Source organism: Phyllostomus hastatus, unplaced genomic scaffold (genome assembly GCF_019186645.2).
Source record: "Phyllostomus hastatus isolate PE091 unplaced genomic scaffold, TTU_PhHast_1.1 phas_contig_40, whole genome shotgun sequence".
In the NCBI taxonomy this organism is placed as follows: domain Eukaryota; kingdom Metazoa; phylum Chordata; class Mammalia; order Chiroptera; family Phyllostomidae; genus Phyllostomus; species Phyllostomus hastatus.
The window spans coordinates 59451163-59471969 of NW_025333872.1; the positions used below are offsets into that span (position 1 = coordinate 59451163).

General features: G+C 37.4%; 1 protein-coding gene across 3 annotated transcripts in view; it reads right to left on the bottom strand.

The window, feature by feature from the left end:
• The window catches only part of REV3L (REV3 like, DNA directed polymerase zeta catalytic subunit), a 170608-nt gene that overhangs the window by 108346 nt on the left and 41455 nt on the right, over positions 1-20807 (bottom strand). For all 3 annotated transcript variants that reach the window (XM_045844182.1, XM_045844183.1, XM_045844184.1), the window contains exons 2-3: positions 14612-14801; positions 6408-6482 (exon numbers count right to left, since the gene is read on the bottom strand). In XM_045844182.1, coding sequence (XP_045700138.1) covers positions 6408-6482; positions 14612-14801 — 265 coding nt within the window. The remainder of the gene's footprint in view (positions 1-6407; positions 6483-14611; positions 14802-20807) is intronic.

Sequence of the window (20807 nt, forward strand, 5' to 3'; positions counted from 1 at the left end):
TGAGGGGATCCCAACCCCACATCAGACCTCCCTAGCCCGGGGTTCCAGTGCCAGGAAGTCCCCATAACTTCTGGGTGTAAAAAAGAGCAGGGACTGGGGCTGAGTGAGACAGAGGGCTTCTGGAGTCCTAGGTAGCTCCTTTTAAAGGGCCCATGCATGGACTTACACAGACTCACTCCTTCTGAGCTCTAGAACTGGGGCAGCACCTTGAAAGGCACCAGAGCCATACATCATCAGAGCGAGAGCTGGGGAGGAGAACAGCTTTCTGCCAGGCAAAAGTGCTGGCAGAAGCCATTGTTACTTTTCTGAGACCCCCCTCCCACAGAGCTGACAGGTAGGCACCATATCTAAGTCTCCACCAATCTACCTCACGCTGTTTGCCCCACCATGGTGATTCCTTGAGACCCTGTCCCAACCAAGCTGTGGGCCCATCCAAGCCGTTTCCAGTGGCTTTTCCATGTCACTGGCCTCTCTTGCCTCATATTTCCGACTTTCCTAAAATCTTTCAAACAAGCAGCATCTGGTCTCTGCATACCCCTTACTTCTTGCTAAGTGGCCCTGGCACTAGCAGAGGCCCACCTTGATTCACAGTTTGACCTCTTCTGGGCACCTTCAAGCCCAACACAAGCAGCAGCCATCTGCAAATTGCTCTGTAGCTCATACAAGGTAGCCCCAGGTAGGGCACAGGGAGTGGCTGACTTTGCCCCTCCTAGGAGGCCCCAGAGCCAGTGCATGTGGTGAACAGCTTCAGACCATTCCAGATTGCAACATTACCACATCCACCAGCAATGTACTCGAGGTGCGGACTTGGTGAGCACCAAAACCCCACTGAAGCAAGTTCTTCTTTGTAGATTTGACTCCTACACAGCAGCTCCTTCTCCACTATAGTCACAGCTGGACCTCAAAGCCGATTGGCCTAGGTGGTTAATCCCTCCCAGTGATGCCAACAGTAATCAAGGCTGAACTATTAACAGGATGGTGTACACAGCCCACAAAGGGGTACACCTGGAGCGCCCAGCTCAAGTGACTGGCAAGGCTGTGGCACTAGGCCCTACAGGACACCTAGCATACAAGTTCAGGAGACACAACAGCCCTACCTAAAACATAGAAACAAACATTAGGGAAGCAATCAAAATGCCGAGACAAAGAAACAGGTCCCAAATGAAAGAACAGAAGTCTCCAGAATAAGAACTAAATCAAAAGTAGACAAAGAAACTACCAGATACAGAGTTCAAAACAGTGGTTATAAGAGTGCTCAAGGAACTTAGTGAGGACTTCAAGAGCACGAAAGACATAGAAACCATAAAAAAGAACCAATCAGAAATGAAGGATACAATAACTGAAATGAAAAATAATTCATAACTAATCAATAGGAACATAGATTACACTGAGAATCAAATAAGTAATTTGGAATATAAGAAAAAAAACACCCAATCAGCATAGAAAAAGAAAAAAAATAGAAAAAAAAATGAAGACAGTATAAGAAGCCTCTGGGACAACTTCAAGCATACCAACATTCACATCAAGGGGATACTGGATAGAGAAGACAGAGAGCATGAAATTGAAAACCTATTGGAAAAAATGACAGAAAACTTCCCTTACTTGGTGAAGGAAACAGATATAAGTTCAGGAAGCACAGAGAGTTCCAGACAAGATGAACCCCAAAAGACTCACACCAGGACACATAATAATTAAAATGCAAAATGCTAAATACGAAGAGAGAATCTTAAAAGCAGCAAGAGAAAACCAGTTAGTTACCTACAAGGGAGTTCCCATAAGACTGTCAGCTAATTTCTTAACAGAAACTTCACATGCCAGAAGGTAGTGGCAAGAAATATTCAAAATGATGAAGAGCAAGGACCTACAACCAAGATTACTCTATCCAGGAAAGATGTCATTTAGGATCAAAGGACACACAAAGAATCTCCCAGATGAGAAAAAGCTAAAGGAGTTCATCACTACTAAACCAGTATAACATGAAATGTTAAAGTGTCTTCTTTAAGAAAAGAGAGAAAAAAAGATATGAACAATTAAGTGGCAATTGAATCTAAAACTCAAAATAAATGAACAAACAGAATAGAAACGAACTCACAGAATATTTTGACAGTTGCCAGCTGGGAGAGGGGTTGGGAGATGGGTGAAAAAGGTGAAGGGATTTAGAAGCACAACTTGGTAGTTACAGAATAGTCATGGGATGTAAAGTACAGCATGGAGAATGCAGTCAATAATGTTCTAATAACTATGCATGGTGTCAGACAGGTATGAGATTTATTGGGATCATCACTTAGTAAGTTATATAATGTCTAATGTACACTAGGGTGTACACCAGAAACTAATATAACATTGCATGTCAACTGTAATTGAAAAATAAAAAATAATTAAAAAAAAATAAAGTTCACAGTACCAATATTATTTCAAAAATTCTAATGCTGTGTTTGGCTTAAAAGGTCAAATTTTATCATTAGCAACAAATACTGTGAGTTTTCTTCTTTAAGTGACAGGCTCACTTTGTTCATTTTTGAGATGTCTGTCAAATGGGCAGATCACTGTAACTTTTTTAGTTATCAGATGTTCTTTCAAGTAAAAATGGTGTTCCATTAACAAAAACAGTGGTTAGCTCAGCTTGTAACTAAAAACAATCATAAAAGTGCTTTTCCCTTGAGATATTCATTCATAACACTTTCAGTACACAGAAGATGTGTTTCTTGCCTACTTTCATTTTGTCACATGAAATATTAACATGTATACTCAAGGGTCAAGATTTAATAAAATTAGTAATTTTTACCATATTCTCATAAATGCTCTTAAGTAAAACTGGCTTTTTTCTTTTTTAAATCTGTGAGTGTTCAGTGGTGAAAAATACAACTACTAAGTACAGCTGTTCATCCTTATCCACTTTTGCTTTCCATGGTTTCAGTTATCCAAGGTCAACCATGGTCTGAAAATATTGAAGAAAAAATTCCAGAAACAGACGATTCTAAAGTTTCAAATTGCATGCTGTTCTCAGTGGCACAATGAAATCTCTTGTAGTCCTGCTCCATCCTGTCCAGGATGTAAATCATCCCTTTGTCCAGCATATCCCAGCTGTACATGCTACCTGCCTGTTAGTCACTTGGTAGCCATCTCAGTTATCACACTGACTGCTGTCACACTGCAGTGCTTGTGATCAAGTAACCCTTATTTTACTTAATAATGGTCCCAAAGTGTAAGAATAGTGATGCTGGCAATTCAGCTATGCCAAAGTAAAATGGTAAAGCATATGTAAGTATAGGAAGAAATACAGCATACTATATATAGGATTTGGAACTATCCCTAGTTTCAAGCATCCACTGGGGGTCTTGGAACATATGTCCTATGAATAAGGGGGGAAGGTACTGTAGTTTTATGCCGTTACCCTGATATGGACCAAGGTGCCAGGATTTTAGCCCCCCAACCAGTGAACACAGTGAAAAAGACAAATCACATCTTCGTATCACTATGAAAGTAATTTTGATTGTGTAGATCCCCCCAAAAGCTCTCAGGAATCCCAGTCCACACTTTAACAACCAATGTTCTAGTATGACGGGTTCTACTTTCTCTATGAGGTAGGAGGCAAAGCTTTAGGATGGACTTAACATTTGAATAAAGAAGGTAGAGAATGATAAGCAGAGGCTTAATTAGAGAAAAGTAGAAGTAAGGCAGGTAAGAGAAGGGCCCAGGTGTAGTTGAGGACCATGAATTTACAGTGACCCCAATCTGTTGTGATTTTTTTTTTTGTATCCTGCAGTAATGAGAAAATAGAGTTTAGCAGAAAGTAAATAAATAGATTAATTCAGAATTGATGGTTTCACCTGACAGGAAAAGGAGTTGAAAAGGTAAAAGAATACAATCTAAGATGGAAAGAAAAGAAATTAGTTGCAGGAGAGAGGTACAAAATGTGGAAGTAGTAGAATGGGGCCAAGGAGTTTGAAGGCTGAAAACCAATAGAGTGGGATAGAGTTAAAAAGATAGAAAAAAGAGACAAAAAATCTTGCTGGAACCATGAATAGGTTCTAACACTGATAGATGCACAACTCCATACATTTCCTAAAAATCATAAATTGTGTGTGTATATATCATGTTTATTTTGTGACATGTAAATTATTTCAAAAACTTGTTAAAAAAGACCTGGAAGATTGTAGTCAGAAACCAAGATGCTTCCATTTAAAATCTCAGAGGTAGGAGAAGTTCTAGGGTGTGGTCAATAGAGTAAGTAGTTTAAGGAGAATGGAAGCAAAAATCATAGGTGATGAACAACTAGAGGAATCAAGAAGCCAGTCCCCAAATGATAAGTATAGTGTTCATTCACTTCACAAATAGTTATTCATTAACTACTATGCACCAGACACTATTCTAAAAACTGGGGATTCATCAGTAAACTTTAGCAGAAAAATCTTTGCCCTTGTGGACTTACATTCTAGTGTGATACCAATTTTGCATGGAAATTTAAAAAAGAGGATATGTGCATGCGTGTATGTGTACATATATATTTGTGTGTATATATGTATATATATAAAAAATAGAAGGATGTATACAAACTCTTAAAAGTGACTGCCTCTAGGGAAGAGAGTTGTGAGTGAGGGTAAGGTCCAAAAGTTGTACTTTAACATTTTACATATTATACTATAGTCAATATTTACACAGAACTTATAATATGGCAGCACTGTTCTGAGTGATTTATAGATTTTGATTATCAGAACAATGTATACCAAAATCAACACTATTTGTAGATGAGAAAGATTAAACAAATTTCCCAAGTCACCCAGCTAGTAAGTAGTAGAGCCAGATTTTCAGTGCAGGTAATCTGGTCTGGGGTATTAACCATTGCACTATGTATTAGTCAAATACCATAACAAATGATTCACATGTAAAGGTATTATTAAAAAATAACATACAAGAGAAAATGTTTTCTTTCACAGAACTCTGTTCTTTTCGTTCACAGCATACATCATAATTTTAGGTTAGATATTTAAGTTACTTGTTTATTATCTGTCTCCCCTGCTAGGCTATAAGATCCCTAAGAACAGAAACCACACAAACTTTGTTCACTGATGTTTACCCAGCAAATACCATAGTACATCAAAAAATGTAGGCATTTTATAAGTATTTATTAAAAATAAATTAATGAATCCATCAATCAATCGGGGAATTTCAGATAGGCACTGTAAGAAGCTGACTATATAATTTAAAGCAAACTTATCGGAAATAGTTTACTAGATATTTGATTGCTATAGTCACAGGAAGAAAAATAGGTTATATTTATACTTCAAGCAGAACTATAGTTTATAGGTTATTTATAAAAGACTTACACAGATTTTGTTCATAGTTCCCCCTTAGCACAATTGGGGATAAAAATGAGAAAAAAGTGACTGATGTTTACTCTTGCCACTGTGTATGCAAAACTGGCTAAGAATCCACAGGGGCTGCTCTATGGATATGAGAAAGTGTGACTGGAGGGGATATGGGATGGAACGCATCACTGCCTATTCTTAAAAACTGTTTTGTTACCTGACGTAACAGGAATGTTTGGGGTAAGGTTGGGGTCTGATAATAAAGAAAACTAATTTTCACTGGTTACCCAGAGAAGGAAATAACCACTGTGATTCAGTGTACTCATGGCCTAATTTGGGGAAAACCTCATCTCCTTTGTACCTAAATACCTTCTGGGGAAACATCCAATTCGTATCTTACGGAAAGTTTACCTTTGGAACCTAGTTCCTACTGGCAGAGCAGCTCTTCTGAAAAAAACAACACTCAGCACTTACTTCTCCAGGGCTACTTTTACCCTGGGTAGGACAGAAACACCTGTTTTGAACCCTAAAGGATGACTGAAGTCTTCTCTATACGTGCCCTTCCTGCTCTCAGTAACACTGGCTCCAGGATGATTGAGAGAATAAACTTTAGGTCTTAAGGGAGACTTAATGAGAAAAGTAAGAAAATCAAATAGAAACAAAACAAACAACAAATCCAGGATATAAAATTTCACTAACTACCTACCAATAAGGAGTCAACAGGATTCTGAGACCTCAGAAACCCTCCCATTCTGACCTCACTCTCACATATTTTTTTCATTCTTTTGAAACTAAAGAGCTAATTTTTCTTGGTATTGAACATCTGGTCTGGCCAACAGGGCACTCAGATCATACATGGCAGCCATGATGTCTCCTTATCGACTTCCACAACTCTCTAAATCTAAGACAGAAAAGCAGCAGTTAGGAGCTATAAACCAAGGTCCCTTCACCCTTAAAATATCCAATGCATAGATGTACCTATTATGGTCTCATTATTAATGCTACAAACTACATAAGATTTTCTTCTAGATTTCTCTTTTTATTATTAAAATACTTAAGTGATAGTTATTCATATTTTTATTTCATTGAACTTTGTACCTTTTCACCATTGCAGGATTATAAAGGTAGATCTTCATAAAGTATCTTTCCTTCTCATGATAACCATAAAAAGGCCTGGAATAAAAGAAAGAAAATCAAATTATTTTCTTCATTCAGAGATGAAATAATGTAACTTACTGCTCTAATTCAACTCAGCTGACCTAATTCAGTCTTACTTATATTAAATATTACCCCAAACCCTGGCCCCAATACAAAAACTCCAAGACCTTTGCAATTAAAACCTACCACAGGTTAACATGTGAAATATTAAAATATGGTTACTTTTCAAAAAAAGTTTAAAAATGCCACTTTTAAAAACTAGAGGAAAAAAAGAGCAGCAAATCATCATGATTCTTCAAAAGTGGCACTTTTTATTCTGACCCTGTATGAGACAAAACAGATCTTTCAAGCATGTTCTCCCATTTACCATTTTTTCTGTCAAAAACTAAAAGTTCTTCATCTGCAAAGTCCTTTAACAAACAGCATTTTATCATTTTCCTCAACCATGTTTATTAATTTTGCAAGTTCATTAGGCAGAAACAGTTTATCTATTATGTATATGTTTGTGTATAACTATTACACACACACACATTTAAGTTTCAAATGAAGCCTTTGAAACCTGTGTAGACAGGAACTTAGGAGACTGAAAAAACCATGGACTTACTTAAGGACCCTAATTGTGTTGCGGCTGGGTTTTTCGCACAGCATCAACTGGAATGTGACAGGAAGAAACAAAAATCTATATGATAGGGAAACAAGTCCTCAAAACAAGACAAAGTAAGTTGGGCTATCATGTTTCATCATTTCAGGAGGATGTGCAACTATATATGTACATCTGACATACACATCACTCTTTTCAGAGACAATGTACATAGAAACAATATGTGAACAGGTAGGAATCTGTAGACTAAATAAATAGTTGTGCACCTGCTTAGCATGTCTGTAAATAAGTGATTGATTAAATCTTTAGGTGGATATACCCAATCACCTTTCATTTTTTAAAAATATTACTTTCAGCCCTGGCTGACACAGCTCACTGGATTGAGCGGCGACCTGCGAACCAAAAGGTCGCTGGTTCAATTTAGGGCACATGCCTGGGTTATGGGCCAGGTCCCCAGTTGGGGGTGTATGATAGGCAACTGTTTCTCTCTCACACAATGTTGTTTCTCTCCCTCTCTGTCTCCTTCCCTTCCCCTCTCTCTAAAAGTAAATAAAATCTTTAAAATATATATTAACTCATTTTTGGTTTTTGTGATATAACCCTCTTTTTAATTATATCTTATTGATTATGCTACTATAATTGTCCTGATTTTTCTCTCTTTGCCCCTACTCCACCCAGTACCCCCTACTCTGCCAGGCAATCCCCACACTGTTGTTCACATCAATGGGTCATGCATGTAAGTTCTTAGGCTACTCCACTTCCTATACTGTACTTTATATCCCAGTGGCTATTCTGTAACTACCTATTGGTACTTCCTACTCCCCTCACCTCTTTACCCATTTCCCCATAACCCCCTTTGACCTGACAACCATCAAAACACTCTCCATATCCATGATTCTGTCTCTGTTCTTGTTTGCTTAATTTGTTTTTTAGGTTTAACTGTTGATAGATTTGTATTTTTTGCCATTTTGTTGTTCATAGTTTTGATCTTCTTTTTCTTAAATAAGTCACTTTAACATTTCATATAATAATGGTTTGGTGATGATGAACTCCTTTAGTTTTTTCTTGTATGGGAAGCTCTTTATCTGCCTTTGATTCTAAATGGTAGCTTTGCTGGGTAGAACAATCTTGGCTGTAGGACCCTGCCTTTCATGGCTTTGAATATTTCTTGCTAATCCCTTCTAGCCTGCAAAGTTTCTTTTTGGAAATCATTTGACAGTCTTATGGGAACTCCTTTGTAGGTAACTAACTGCTTTTCTCTTACAGCTTTTAAGATTCTATCTTTAACCTTTGGCATTTTAATTATGATGTGTCTTGGAGTGGGCCTCTTTGCATCCATCTTATTTGGGACTCTGTGCTTCCTGGATTGCATGTCTATTTCCTTCACCAAATTAGGGAAATTTTCTTCCATTATTTTTTCAAACAGATTTCCAATTTCTTGCTCTTCTTCTTCTCTTTCTGGTACTCCTATGAGGTGAATGTTGAACCTCTTGAAGTTGTCCCACAGGCTCCTTATACTCTCATTTTTTAAAATTCTTTTTTCCTTCTTCTTGTTCTGACTGGTTGTTTTTTGCTTCCTTATATTCCAAATCATTGATTTGATTATCAGTTCCATCCACTCTACTATTGTTTCCCTGTTTTTTCTTTATTTCAGTTCATGTATTCTTCATTTCTGACTGGATCTTTTTTATGCTGTTCAGGTCCTCACTAAGTTCCTTGAGCATCCCTATAACCAGTGTTTTGAACTCTACTTCTGACAATGCTTATCTTCATTTCATTTAGTTTTTTTTTCTGGAGTTTTGATTTGTTCTTTCATTTGGGCCATGTTTCTTTGCCTCCTCATTTTGGTAGCTTCCCTGTGTTTATTTCTATGTATTAAGTAGAGCTGCTTTGATTCTGTGTCCTAGTGCAGCCTAATGAAGTTGGTGACCTGTAGGGTCCAGTGGCACAGCCTCCCCTATCACCCAAGCTGGGTACTCAAAGTATGCCCTTCCTGTGGGCTGAGTACACCCTCCTCTTGTAGTTGAGCTTTGGTTGTTGTTGGCAGATCAATGGGAGGGATTTACCCAGGCCAGTCAGCTGCAAGGATTGGCTGTGACCACTTACCACCAACCTCTACCCTCCATGGAGGATCACCTGTACAAGGGCAGAGTGGTGGTGCTCTGATGTGGTCTGTAGCTATCCACTGGGTGTGCTGGGGGGGGTATCAGCCCCCCACCTATGTTTTGCCCAGGGCCACCCTGTCTAAACTATAAAGCAATCTGAGAAGGCTACTACTTGTGCTACTTGTGTTGGACTGGGAGATTCACAGGCTAAGCCAAGCTGTGAAACTAAACTGGCTGCTGCTACTGCTGGGCCTGGGACTCACTGAGGCCAGCTACTGCTTATTTGATAGGATTTGGGCAGTTGTGAAACGTGAGCCAAGACCAGTCATTCATATGAAAGAGCAGCTTGGGTGGGCCCATAAGTTGGGTGGGACTGAGTCTCTGGGGATCTCCAAGGAGGGTCAAAGAGTGCTATCCAGGTTGATGGAGTCTGAGATATGGCACCAGCTTGCTGCCTCTGTGGGTAGAGGGTATAAGAAAGGGACAATGGCCTCTGCTTACCTTGATGCCAGATACTTCAGTTTCTCCCTGTAATACCACTGGTGCCTTTCAAGCTGCTACCTTGGTGCTAGAGCTCAGAGGGGGTGAGTCTGAGTAGGTGAGTCCATGCGTAGGTTCTTTAAGAGGAACTGCTTAGGGCTCCAGCAGTTTCTTCCACCAACTTAATCCCCACTGGTTTTTGCGGCCAGAAGTTGTGGGGACTTATCTTCCCAGAACTGGAACCCTGGGCTGGGGGGTCTGGTGTGGGGCTGGGACTCCTGAGATATCCCTCTTGAATTTTTATCCACCACACGTGGGTGAGGGCCCAGCCCATTCTACATCTAAGCTCCTCCTACCAGTCTGGATAGATATGGTTTCTTTAATTCCATAGTTGTCATACTTCCATTCAACTCTATTTCTTCTTTTTATTTAAAGATTTTTTAAGTGTGTTTTTAGAGAAAGGGGAAGGTAGGGAGAAAGAGAGGAGAGAAACATCAATGTGTGGTTGCCCCTCACACACTCCCTACTGGGGACCTGGCCCCACAATCCAGACATGTGCCCTGACTGGGAATTGAACCGGTGACCCCTTGGTTCTCAGGCCAGCACTCAATCAAATGAGCCATACCAGCAAGCACTCAACTCGATTTCTGACAGTTCTGAACAATGATTGCTCTACATTTTAGTTGTAATTTTGATGTGGCTGTGCCAAGAGGTGAGCCATGTCTGCCTTCCCCACCATCTTGACTGGCAGTCCTTTACCTTTCATTTTAAAAAGTGTCCTCTTATGATAGGCACTAGAGAAAACTTAGTCTTAGTAGGACACCACTTCTCTCTATCATGTTTCCATGTAGTTAGTGGATATCAAATATAGGAGAAATTTGGCAGTGGAGTCAGTATATGAAGTATATTTAAACAACTTTTTAAAAAAGCTGTTTAAAGCTTTAGATCAGTGCCATCTATATGATTCCTGTAAAGCAATTTCTATTTTTTAAAAATCCAACTATTTACCAAGGTCTGAAAGGTTCTTTATGTCGCCCTTGCCACTTGCTCCAATCTTACATCATACAACTCTTCCTTTTTCCTCCAGCCATTCTAAACATTTCAGCCCCTCCAACTTGATCCACTCTCAAGTAACTTGCCATTCCATTTTCTCTGCCCTAAACCTTTGCATGACTTGTTTTCAATATGCACTCAGGTCTCTGCTTAAACTTACCTCCTCAGAAGGCCCTTCTCTGACCATCACTACTTATCCCTTACTCTTCACCCTTCCTTGCCTTTTTGTTTTTTATAACACTTAAAACTCACTGTCCAGTTTGCTGCTGTACACCCCATTTTGTTTGCCATGAAGAAAGGGGTGAGAGACATATTAAATAATCTTATCTCTCTCGTTTGCAAAATTCAACTCTTTATTCCTTATGCTGTATTTTTCATATATATAAATATCCCTCTCTGTCTGGAGATATGACTTATCTTTAGCCAGATAAATGGGGGAAACAATTAAATCTGAATTGGTAGTCCACATTAGCTTTGTTTCAGTTTTGTTAACAATCTTTAGTTTTTTACATATACAATCTCACAATTTCAAAAACTGAATATAAGTCTATCAAACCTCTAAAATATTTTATAAATCTAGGATTCTGTTTTCTTATCTATTGCCCCAAAATATAACCTGAAAACTCCATAATTTCAGTTTCGTGTTTCTTCTGGCCAAGCAAGCAAGTCTCTGCATAATTGTCCTGGCAACCCTTAATTCCTATTGTTGGCTGTGGTTGATTTTGCCAGAAAAATTTCAACAGAGAGACTCTGTGGAGGGAAGAAAGTAGAATGGAGAAGAGTTTGAGGGCAGATATTTTTATGCTTAAAAATTTATATCTGGTAACTAAAGTTAGTTCTTTAATATAACAATGAGAAGAAAAATAAGCACAAATAACGAAAAAATGTCAGCTAATTAACTTAGATGAACTTAGAATCTCTTAATAGGAGCTGTCCTACTTTAGGCACATCACAAGAAGGTAGTGTTCTTAGAAAAGACAATAATGCTGAGAAAAATAGAAGGGAGTAGGAAGAGGGGAAGACCAAATATGAGATGGACTAACTCCATAGAAGAAGCCATAGGCATGCTCCTACATAGGCATAGGAGCTAAGCAGGGCTGTTAAAGATAAAACATTGTGAAATCACTATTAGTAGGGTCACCAGGAGTCCAAGCTGACTCAAAGATTCCTAACACCCAAGTGTCAAAGAATCCCAGAAATAAGGCTAAGGCCATGTTGTGGTCCTCTCTCTTAACTCAGCCTCAGGATAATGCATAGTCTAGGGAGACTGGAATTAATACATCTTGTACAAATTTTAATTTGGTAGGTGATGCAACCTTGTCTATCTTAAAGAAGGAATACTGAAGGAGTAAAGGAATCCCAGAAACTAGAATGTATGGTAAGGGAAAAAGGGATCTAGGTAAGCAAAAAGCCTCCCCCAAAACATTGAAGTATGAGAAAAAAAAAATGGCAGTCATAAATTAGATTGAATAGCTCATCTTTTGCCCTGGGTATCCAGACTTATTAAAAAACATGCCAATGCCTTTAGCAAATACCTATCAAAAATATAGAAAGATTGGTAATTAACTATTCATTTTACTAGGCTGTTTGGAGATTTGACTTTGAAATAGTATGTATGAAAAAGTTCTTAGAAACCACTAAACATAAAAAAGTTAGAATACAGAGCTGATGATTACCTTCAACATAATTACTGCTGTCATAAGAGGGGTATGAACTTTCACCTCATTTGCTTATTCAACCAAATAGCTATTGAGCCCTATCCACTAAGGGGCTTAACACCATTTAAGGTGCTGAGCATATAATGATAAACAAGACAAATATGGTCATTTTTCTTGTGAGGCTTACCTGATGGTGGGAGAAACATAAAAATTAAGCATATAAACAAAAAAATTAAAATATCTGCAAACTCTCTTAAGTGTTAAAGGAAACAAGGAATAGGCTGAGATACAAAATAAATTAATCTATTTAAAGTGGAGAAGTCAGAGAAAACTTCTCTGGACAGGTTAGAGGATTTGAAGGATGGGAGAAGGATGGGGAACTCAAGGAAAGGCAACTGCATGTACAAAGGTGGGAAAGAGCTTGGCACATCAAAGAAACTAAAAGACCAATGTTCCTGGATGGAACATAGTGAACAAAGTTACAGAGGTAGCAGGGGCCAGATCACACTGGCTGTGGTCAGAAGTTTAAATTTTATTCCAAGAATAATGTGAAGCCACTCAAGGATTTTAAATGATTTTAAAAGTATCAATATACATTATAAGAAGAGTAATTTTGTGGCATTGGAGTGAGGCAAGAATAGAAGAAGGGAATTCAATTAAAATGATACTGTAGTGGTCCAGAAGATAGGCTAGATTAAGGTAGAAGTAGTATACAGATTTAAGATCTCCACTTGGATTTCATACAAACATAGCAAACTCATTATGTCCAAGTATAAGCTCCAAATCTTTCCTGCCAGCCTGCTCTACCTTCACCTTCCATTCTTTTAGCAGTACAGACTCAAACTTTTGTAGTCATCCCTGATTCTTCTCAAAGCCATTATCCAATGAGACAACCAATCTTGTTGACTCAATTTTCAGAATAGATCCAGAAGCTAACCACTTCTCATTACTCCCCTGCAATTACCCTAGTGCCAGCCAGTGTATTTTCTCACTCAGATTAATGAAACAGAGTCCTAATGCTCTCTCTGCTTCCATCCTTATTCTTTTATGGTCTATTCTTAATAGCTGTTAAAGTAATCCTTTTAGGTTTAAGCTAGGTAATGGTTGCTCAAAATCATGGAATAGCTCAGAGTAAATGCTAGTCTTCAGAACAGCCTATGGCAGAAGTTCTCAAACTTTAGTAGCCACCAGACTTAGATACAGGTCTGATCCCAAGTAAAGGAGAGAGGGAGAGAGGGAAGATTGGTAGAGATGTCTTCTATTGCAGTGTGACTGTAATGAAAGCTCAGAAAGGCTGTCAGGAGTCCTCAAGTGTCTCCCAGGAACAGGACTGCCTTATATGTTTGCCATGCTGAACCATAGGCTGGGATATAGTCTATGGAAAGGAATTTTACAGCTACGGGATGATAGATGGATTTTAGTGCAGCAGCTGGGGCTGTTATTCAATTATACTCTCTATATTTTGAGATCTCAGAGGTACATTCTCATGGCTGTCAAACCAGGAAAAGTTGATGTTGGTGATCCTGGCAACAAAAGTACGGAAATCGTATTTTGGGCACCATTGGCCAACATGATCTCCATCCTCTCGTATCTCCCTCACCTCATTTTGTCCTACTCTCCTTTCCTCCCTCCATTCCAGCCACCTGCATCTATGCTGTTCCTACTCCCTCACATTTAAGTCTTTGCTCAAATGTCAAACTGCTAGTCAATAAGACCTCCCCTTTATTACCTTATATAAAATTGCCACCAGTCTACTTCCCCATCCTATACTACTAATCCTTCTTATCCTGCCCCACATCTTTTGTTCTATAGTAGTAATTACCATGTAATAAATACATTTATCTCATGTTATATCTATTGGTATTTTCTGTTTCCCATTACTAAATGTAACCTCCATGGGGGCAGAAATCATTGTTTTGTTCACCAGTATACTCCAAATGCCTAGAGCAATGCCTGGCACACAGAGGTGCTTAATTCATATTTGTTGAATGAATTACTTGAATTTCTAGTTTTTGAAAGCAGAGAAACAGAAAAGATTAAAACAAAAATCATTGTTAAACATCTATATGGTATTACAATAAAAATTGACTCTAAAAATTTACGGCAAGAAATTTGCCCCAGTTCCATAAGATTAGAAGTAAAAGAGCAATGAAGAGCATATTTTAATTGGATATATTTTCTTTTAATTAGAATGGCAATAGAAATACAGACAAATAAAAATTTTAAAAGGTAATATCACATACTTACATTCCTGATACTAACGACACTTTGAACACGTGCTGAGCAGTGGAAGATGGATTGCCTAAAGCCACATTAAGTGCTCTGTCGATACTGAATGCCATCTGAGACAGATAGCTTTCTGGCTGTTGTCCATAACCATCGTATGGCACATAGAGGTAAGGAAAGATGCCATGCAGATGAAGACATGTCTTCTGACCTAAAATGTAACACATTACAAAGTTTAGTCTTGAGAATACATTTAAACATTTTAACAGTACAAAGCTCAAAATTACATCATTTAAGTGTTCTAATGACAACACATCTAAGGTAAGGGCTGAAATAATTAACCCATAGTTAAAGCCACCTGTATTAACTATATTTTACAACAGAACATTTAGGAGCATTTTATAAACATAAGCATTATAGTATGATTTAAATAGTAGTTTTGGTGAAAATACATTTGACTATTTCACCTTCATGATCTAACTAGTTTGATGTACAACAGTCCTATAATACCACTTGGCAGTGTTATGAATCTTAACAAAAATTCACTGAAAGTTGACTAAGTAGATCAATGAATGTTTATCTCAGCATAAATGTTTTCAAACAAGAGACTTCCCTAAGGCAGAGACAGCTCTAGGTGAAAGGAGAAGGTAAAAACAGTTTCAGTGTGTGGAATTTTGCTATTAGGGGAAGGGGAAAATGGGGGTGGGGGGGAACCAGACACAAACAAATCAAAAGGAAATCTCTACAGATCAGTTGTCTGTAATAGACTTCTGGATATCTAAATTGCACATCTGATGGAGTGGGACACAAGAAGACACAATGAGAGGAGGGGAAAAAAAGCACGCACACGTCGCAGGAAGCCACTGTATCAAGCAAGGAGCAGAAGGGGTAAATGGTGCAGACTTGCCAACAGACAATCCGGCACAGCCATGATAAAGAAAGTAATATGAGTAAGAACCCACAAAAGAAGTGCCACAGAAACAGTAATGTATCCATGACAAGGTTAAGTAACAACAGCAACAACAAAAAGCAGGTGCACCATTACTCACATGAATCTGGCAGAGCTAGCTGTGTGGAAGCGGCTCCTGTTCCCTGAGCATTGTCCCTAGTTCCCCTTCCGTCCATGCTATTTGTCTAATTTAAGCAGAGAGGAGAGCAGCAGTGATGGAAGAACACATCCATTTTTCTCATGCTGTCACTCACTATCACTGTACTCTCCTGCCAGCACAATTTATTGGGCTTCTTGCCCAACCATTATTGTACTCTGTTTCACTGGGCTTTTTCTTTTGATAGGAAAGGAAGTAATTGTTTAGTATTTCCTAAATATAATTTAGAATGATTTACATAAAATGTACAAAAATGATTCAATGTTCTGTTGATAACTGTGTTTTTACACTTTTTATGAGTAACATCAGCTTCTCTTACTTTGAAAGTAGTTATAACAGAATTAATAAGTCTAGAAGTTATCACATACCAAAGAGCAAAATTGGAAAGATAAGTCACAATAGAGTAAGATCAACACCCTTCTCAGTATAGAGTTCTGATTTAAACTATCAATTTTCACACTTTTGAAGAATTACAATGGTCTTGCCATTAGACCAATTTCAGTTTCTATTTTTAGCAGCAGTTACGCTACTTAGTATCAGAGGAAAAATATTTCAATGGAAAGCAAATTCTTTGGCTATTTAGTTTAACTGCTAAATACAACATGGTACTATTTTCTAAATATTGAAGTTTTTGAATTGTTCACATAGAAAAAATTCAGGTTGTAATGATGAATGAGTCAAAGAAAATATAATTAATCAGTTTACTGATGATCTACTTGAATGCTTTTTAAACATCTCATGTTTAAAAAGGTTATAACCATTACTCTTCTGGATATAAACCACAATTTGGTTAAAATGACTGGCATGCTGAAGCATGAAGTGAGGGACGTAGAGAGATAGAGAAGTATTCCCTTTTTAGTTGACAAGTCTAAGATCAGTGATGACAGAATTACTAGTATAACAGCATATTTATAAGAAATATTGTAAGTTCCTAAAATACTAATTGTACAGACCCTTTATTTTAATGAAAATTTGGGTGAATTTTATGACACGAAATTGTAAAATGTGATTTTTACTAATGATTTCTTTATCATTACAGGGTGATCACAAAGTTCATGCATTTAAAAAAAGTATTTATTCTTCACATGTCCTGTGAAGTAAGGGGCCAGAGAAATGATCTTTCTCTTTATAGGCTTTGGAACTACAATAATTTGTGGTATATAACTTAGGACAAATGCAGAAATAAGTTATTCAGCAGGCACTGGACTAAGTGCTTTACATATATTTATTTCTACAACTTAGAATAACCTTGCAAATATCACAAAGTTTCACAGAACTATTAAGTAACTGAATCAGGATTTGAAAACAGGTCAACAAAACCTAAAACTAATGGTCTTTGCATTTTAACCATGCCAGTTCAATTAAAAAAAGTTAACATTGGCTTCCTTAATCCTTAATTTCTCAGTTCTTATGTATTACTGTAAACACCTGTTTCCTTAATGATTCTAATATCCCTAGGACCTTGCACAAACACACAGTATGTGTTAAATGAACATATATTAAATGAATTAACAAACCCTCAATATAACAGAGTAACTGTTTAAGGAGAAGGGAATGATGTGAAAGCCTTTGAATATCTGAAAAAAAATTATAAAAACAGAGGGACTCTGATACAACTAATGGAACTTCCATCAGGGTTACTGTAGAAAGTATGGGTGCTGTGAAGAGTCCTCAGCCTATTGCACTTCCTACCCTGAAAGACCCTAAGTCCCGTGCAAGTCTGTAGTCACTGCATCCACACAGATGTACCTTCCTGATTCTCCAGCAGCTCAGAGATGCTGGATGACAGTCCAGTGTCTCACTTACCACCCTCCCTCAAGAACAATCTCCTGAAGAACCACAGCACAAAAATTCTTGGCACAGCACTAATGACTCTAATACAGAACAGCTTCACGGGAAATAAAATGAGAAGATGAAAGATTCAGAAAGATAAGGGAAAATGTGTAAAAATAAATGTGAGTCATGTCTTAACATTATATTCTTTATTACTATAAAACTTGTAGTTCTGTAATAGCACTGCTTTATCTTGACAAAGATACTTCTATTTATTTCCCTCCAACAGCTCCACCCCTCAAAGATGTGTGGACCACATGAGGCACAGTCCCTTAGAGTTCAACTAGTCTACCTGTACCCCCTTGGTTAGGATTAGGTTCAGCTATGAGAAAATGCCCTAAAATCAGCGGCTTCGGCATTAAATTGGAGGCTTCTGTATCATAAAAGAAGTCCACAGGAAGGTAATTGGTACTAGGAACTCAGGTTTAGTGGCCTAGTTAAGAGGAACTTGTGTCTTTAGTCCTAAGGCTTTTCCTATACTGAGTTCCACACACAGTTTTTAAAGAAAGTTTATAGTTAGAGAAAGCTATGCCATTTGAAACATTACTAGATGATTTGAGATTCTTAAAGGATTTAGGATATTAGCTGTTTCTAGGTAAGATGTAGAGATAAAGAAAATATCGCTACTTTCTGAATGTTTCCCTTATTTTCATGTCAAACTGAATTAAGGCATACGTCCAGTGGTAATAAAGATTATATTTGAGAGAATAAGCCTATGTACATAACATAGTTTTCCAAAAATTTTTAAGAGTTTGAATTTTCCAATTAAACGGATGTCTAATTCAGAAACTGTAACAAAGTTGTTTCAGGAAAGCCCCATGGAAACTGGTCACAGAATAACTGCTGGTTTTTAAAGACTCTATGGCAAAACTCTGTGGAGCTGGCTACTTTCCAGCTGTGTGTAAGCAGGGACTGCATAAATAAGGCAGGTGCCTTTGTAACAGCAAGTACTTGGGTGCTCTAAATCTAATCTTTCATAGAACCTAGAATTACACTAAACATTAAATCCTCTGTATTCGAAGATTTCTTAAATTACTTTTCCATATTTTCTTCTATATTTTAAGTGCCTGGATTTGGTGTCTTAAAATGTGCATCTAAAATCTTATTAATTCATAACCAAATTACCTTTATTTTTGTAGATCCATGTTCGATGAACAGAAAGACTAACACATACCATTATTCTAATTCCAGGGTCTGCAAATTATTTTGTGTAAAATGGCAGACAGCAAATATTTTAGGCTTTGTGGGCCATACTATTTCTGATACAACTACTTAACTCTGCTGTTGTAGCCTGAAAACAGCCATAGGCATTACTTAAGTGAATGGGAATGGCTGGGGTCCAATAACCTTTCATTTACAGAAATAGGGGATGGTAGGGATTTGGTCCGTGAATAGTATTTTGTCAGTTCCTGCTGTAACTAATAGGACTTCATCATGATCCAGAATGGAAAAGCTTATTGTCTTCTTTTTTTTTTTTTTAAACAAGCTGATTATTATCCTAGGAGATTGAATAAGAAATGCTTATTTTGTAATTTGCAAACCCCACTTCCCAATATCAAACTCAATATACCAAAATTTTAAATAAAACTCTACAGATATCCTGTAAAAATACCTGGTATATGAACAGGAAAATTCATATTCATAGAATTTTTCATATTTTCTTTCTAGAATATCTTTTCTAAAAGTTTTATATCATCACCATTAACTCAATCTGTTTCCCTCCCGTCTTTCTTTGCTTCTTTCTAAATTTTCACTCCATAATTCTTTCCCCACTCCACAAAACTACAAAATGAACCAAACAGAACTCCTCATAGTTACAATGAGAAGGCAAGTATTATGTCATTTATTATCATTTTTAAAAGCCTTAGGAATATACTATTAGCCCTACAAATTACATTTTCAGATTTTATTCTAAGGGAAAAAAATAAGAATATACATGAAGATTCAGCTATTCAAATGCTAATATAGTATTACTAACAGTGAAAAAAGATGAAGACTATATAAATTTCCCAAAATATGAGATTATGTAATTATGGTATACTATATCATAGATGTATGACTCCCACACCAAATTCTGCTTGCTGCCTGTTTTTGTAAGTAAAGTTTTATTGGACTATATCACATCCACTTAGAATGGTGTGGGACTGCTTCTGCTACAGGCTCTACTCTGAGTTGAGTAGTTGCAAAGAGACCTTATAGCCCTGAAAGCCTAAAATATACACCACGTGGCCCTTTACAGAAAAAGTTCGCCAACCTCAGCAATATACATCAATAATGTTGATGTATGTTTTCTAGCATGAAACAATGTATATGCTATACTATTTATTTCAGGTGACATTTAGGTTTATTTTGATCATAAAACTATATATAAACATTAAATCAGATAATGGGTGATTTTTATTTTTGCATGTAATAAAGATGAGTAAATAGGCAATTATGGTATGGTAATTCTATATCCAGAAGTATCTAAGATTATGAGAATGCAGGTAGGCTTCCCAGAGGTAGCAACAAAAAAGCAAAATGAGAAAGAATGTTGCAGTATACACAGAAACCTGAAAGCAAAAGAAAACAGGGCATGGTCTGGAAACAGGAAAAATGTAGTAAGGATGGAGCAAGGCATATAATGTAGAGAAAGGCAAAGTGTGTGTATATGCGGGTGCACATGCAGGCTCTACCTGTGTTATTTTACATTTTATAAAATTACCTTATGGACACACTGTGGAGAAGCTGGGAAGAGAACTACAATAGGAAGCTCTGTTAAGCAGGCTGCTGGAATAATTCACATGAGAGGTGTCAGTAGAGATAAAGAAAATATCAAGAAGGATTTGGGGCACAGAATCGAGAGGAACCTAACTGACTGGCTACAGGGGGTAGAGTAAAGGAGAAAGAAACAAAGATGATCTAAATTTTTGGTTTAGGCAACTGGTTGAAAGGAGATGCCATTCAAAGAAAACTGAGAAACAATAGGTTGATTTTTGTTTTGAACTGAGGAAATTTTATGTCCTATTATAGAATTTCCAAATATTTACATTAAGCACAAGTAGGTACACAGATGTACAGCTTATGAGAGAGATCTAGGCTAGAAAAGAAAGATTTGAAAGTATGAGTAACAATGGGGTGATCATGAATAGACAAGAGATGGGCCCTAAGCCAGAAACTTAAGAAATACGAATACCTAAGGGAAAAACAGAGGATTTCAATTTATGTGGTATATGAGAGAATGAGCCTGAGGCTGCCAGGCAAGAAACGAAGTAACAATTAGTAAATAATTGGGCATT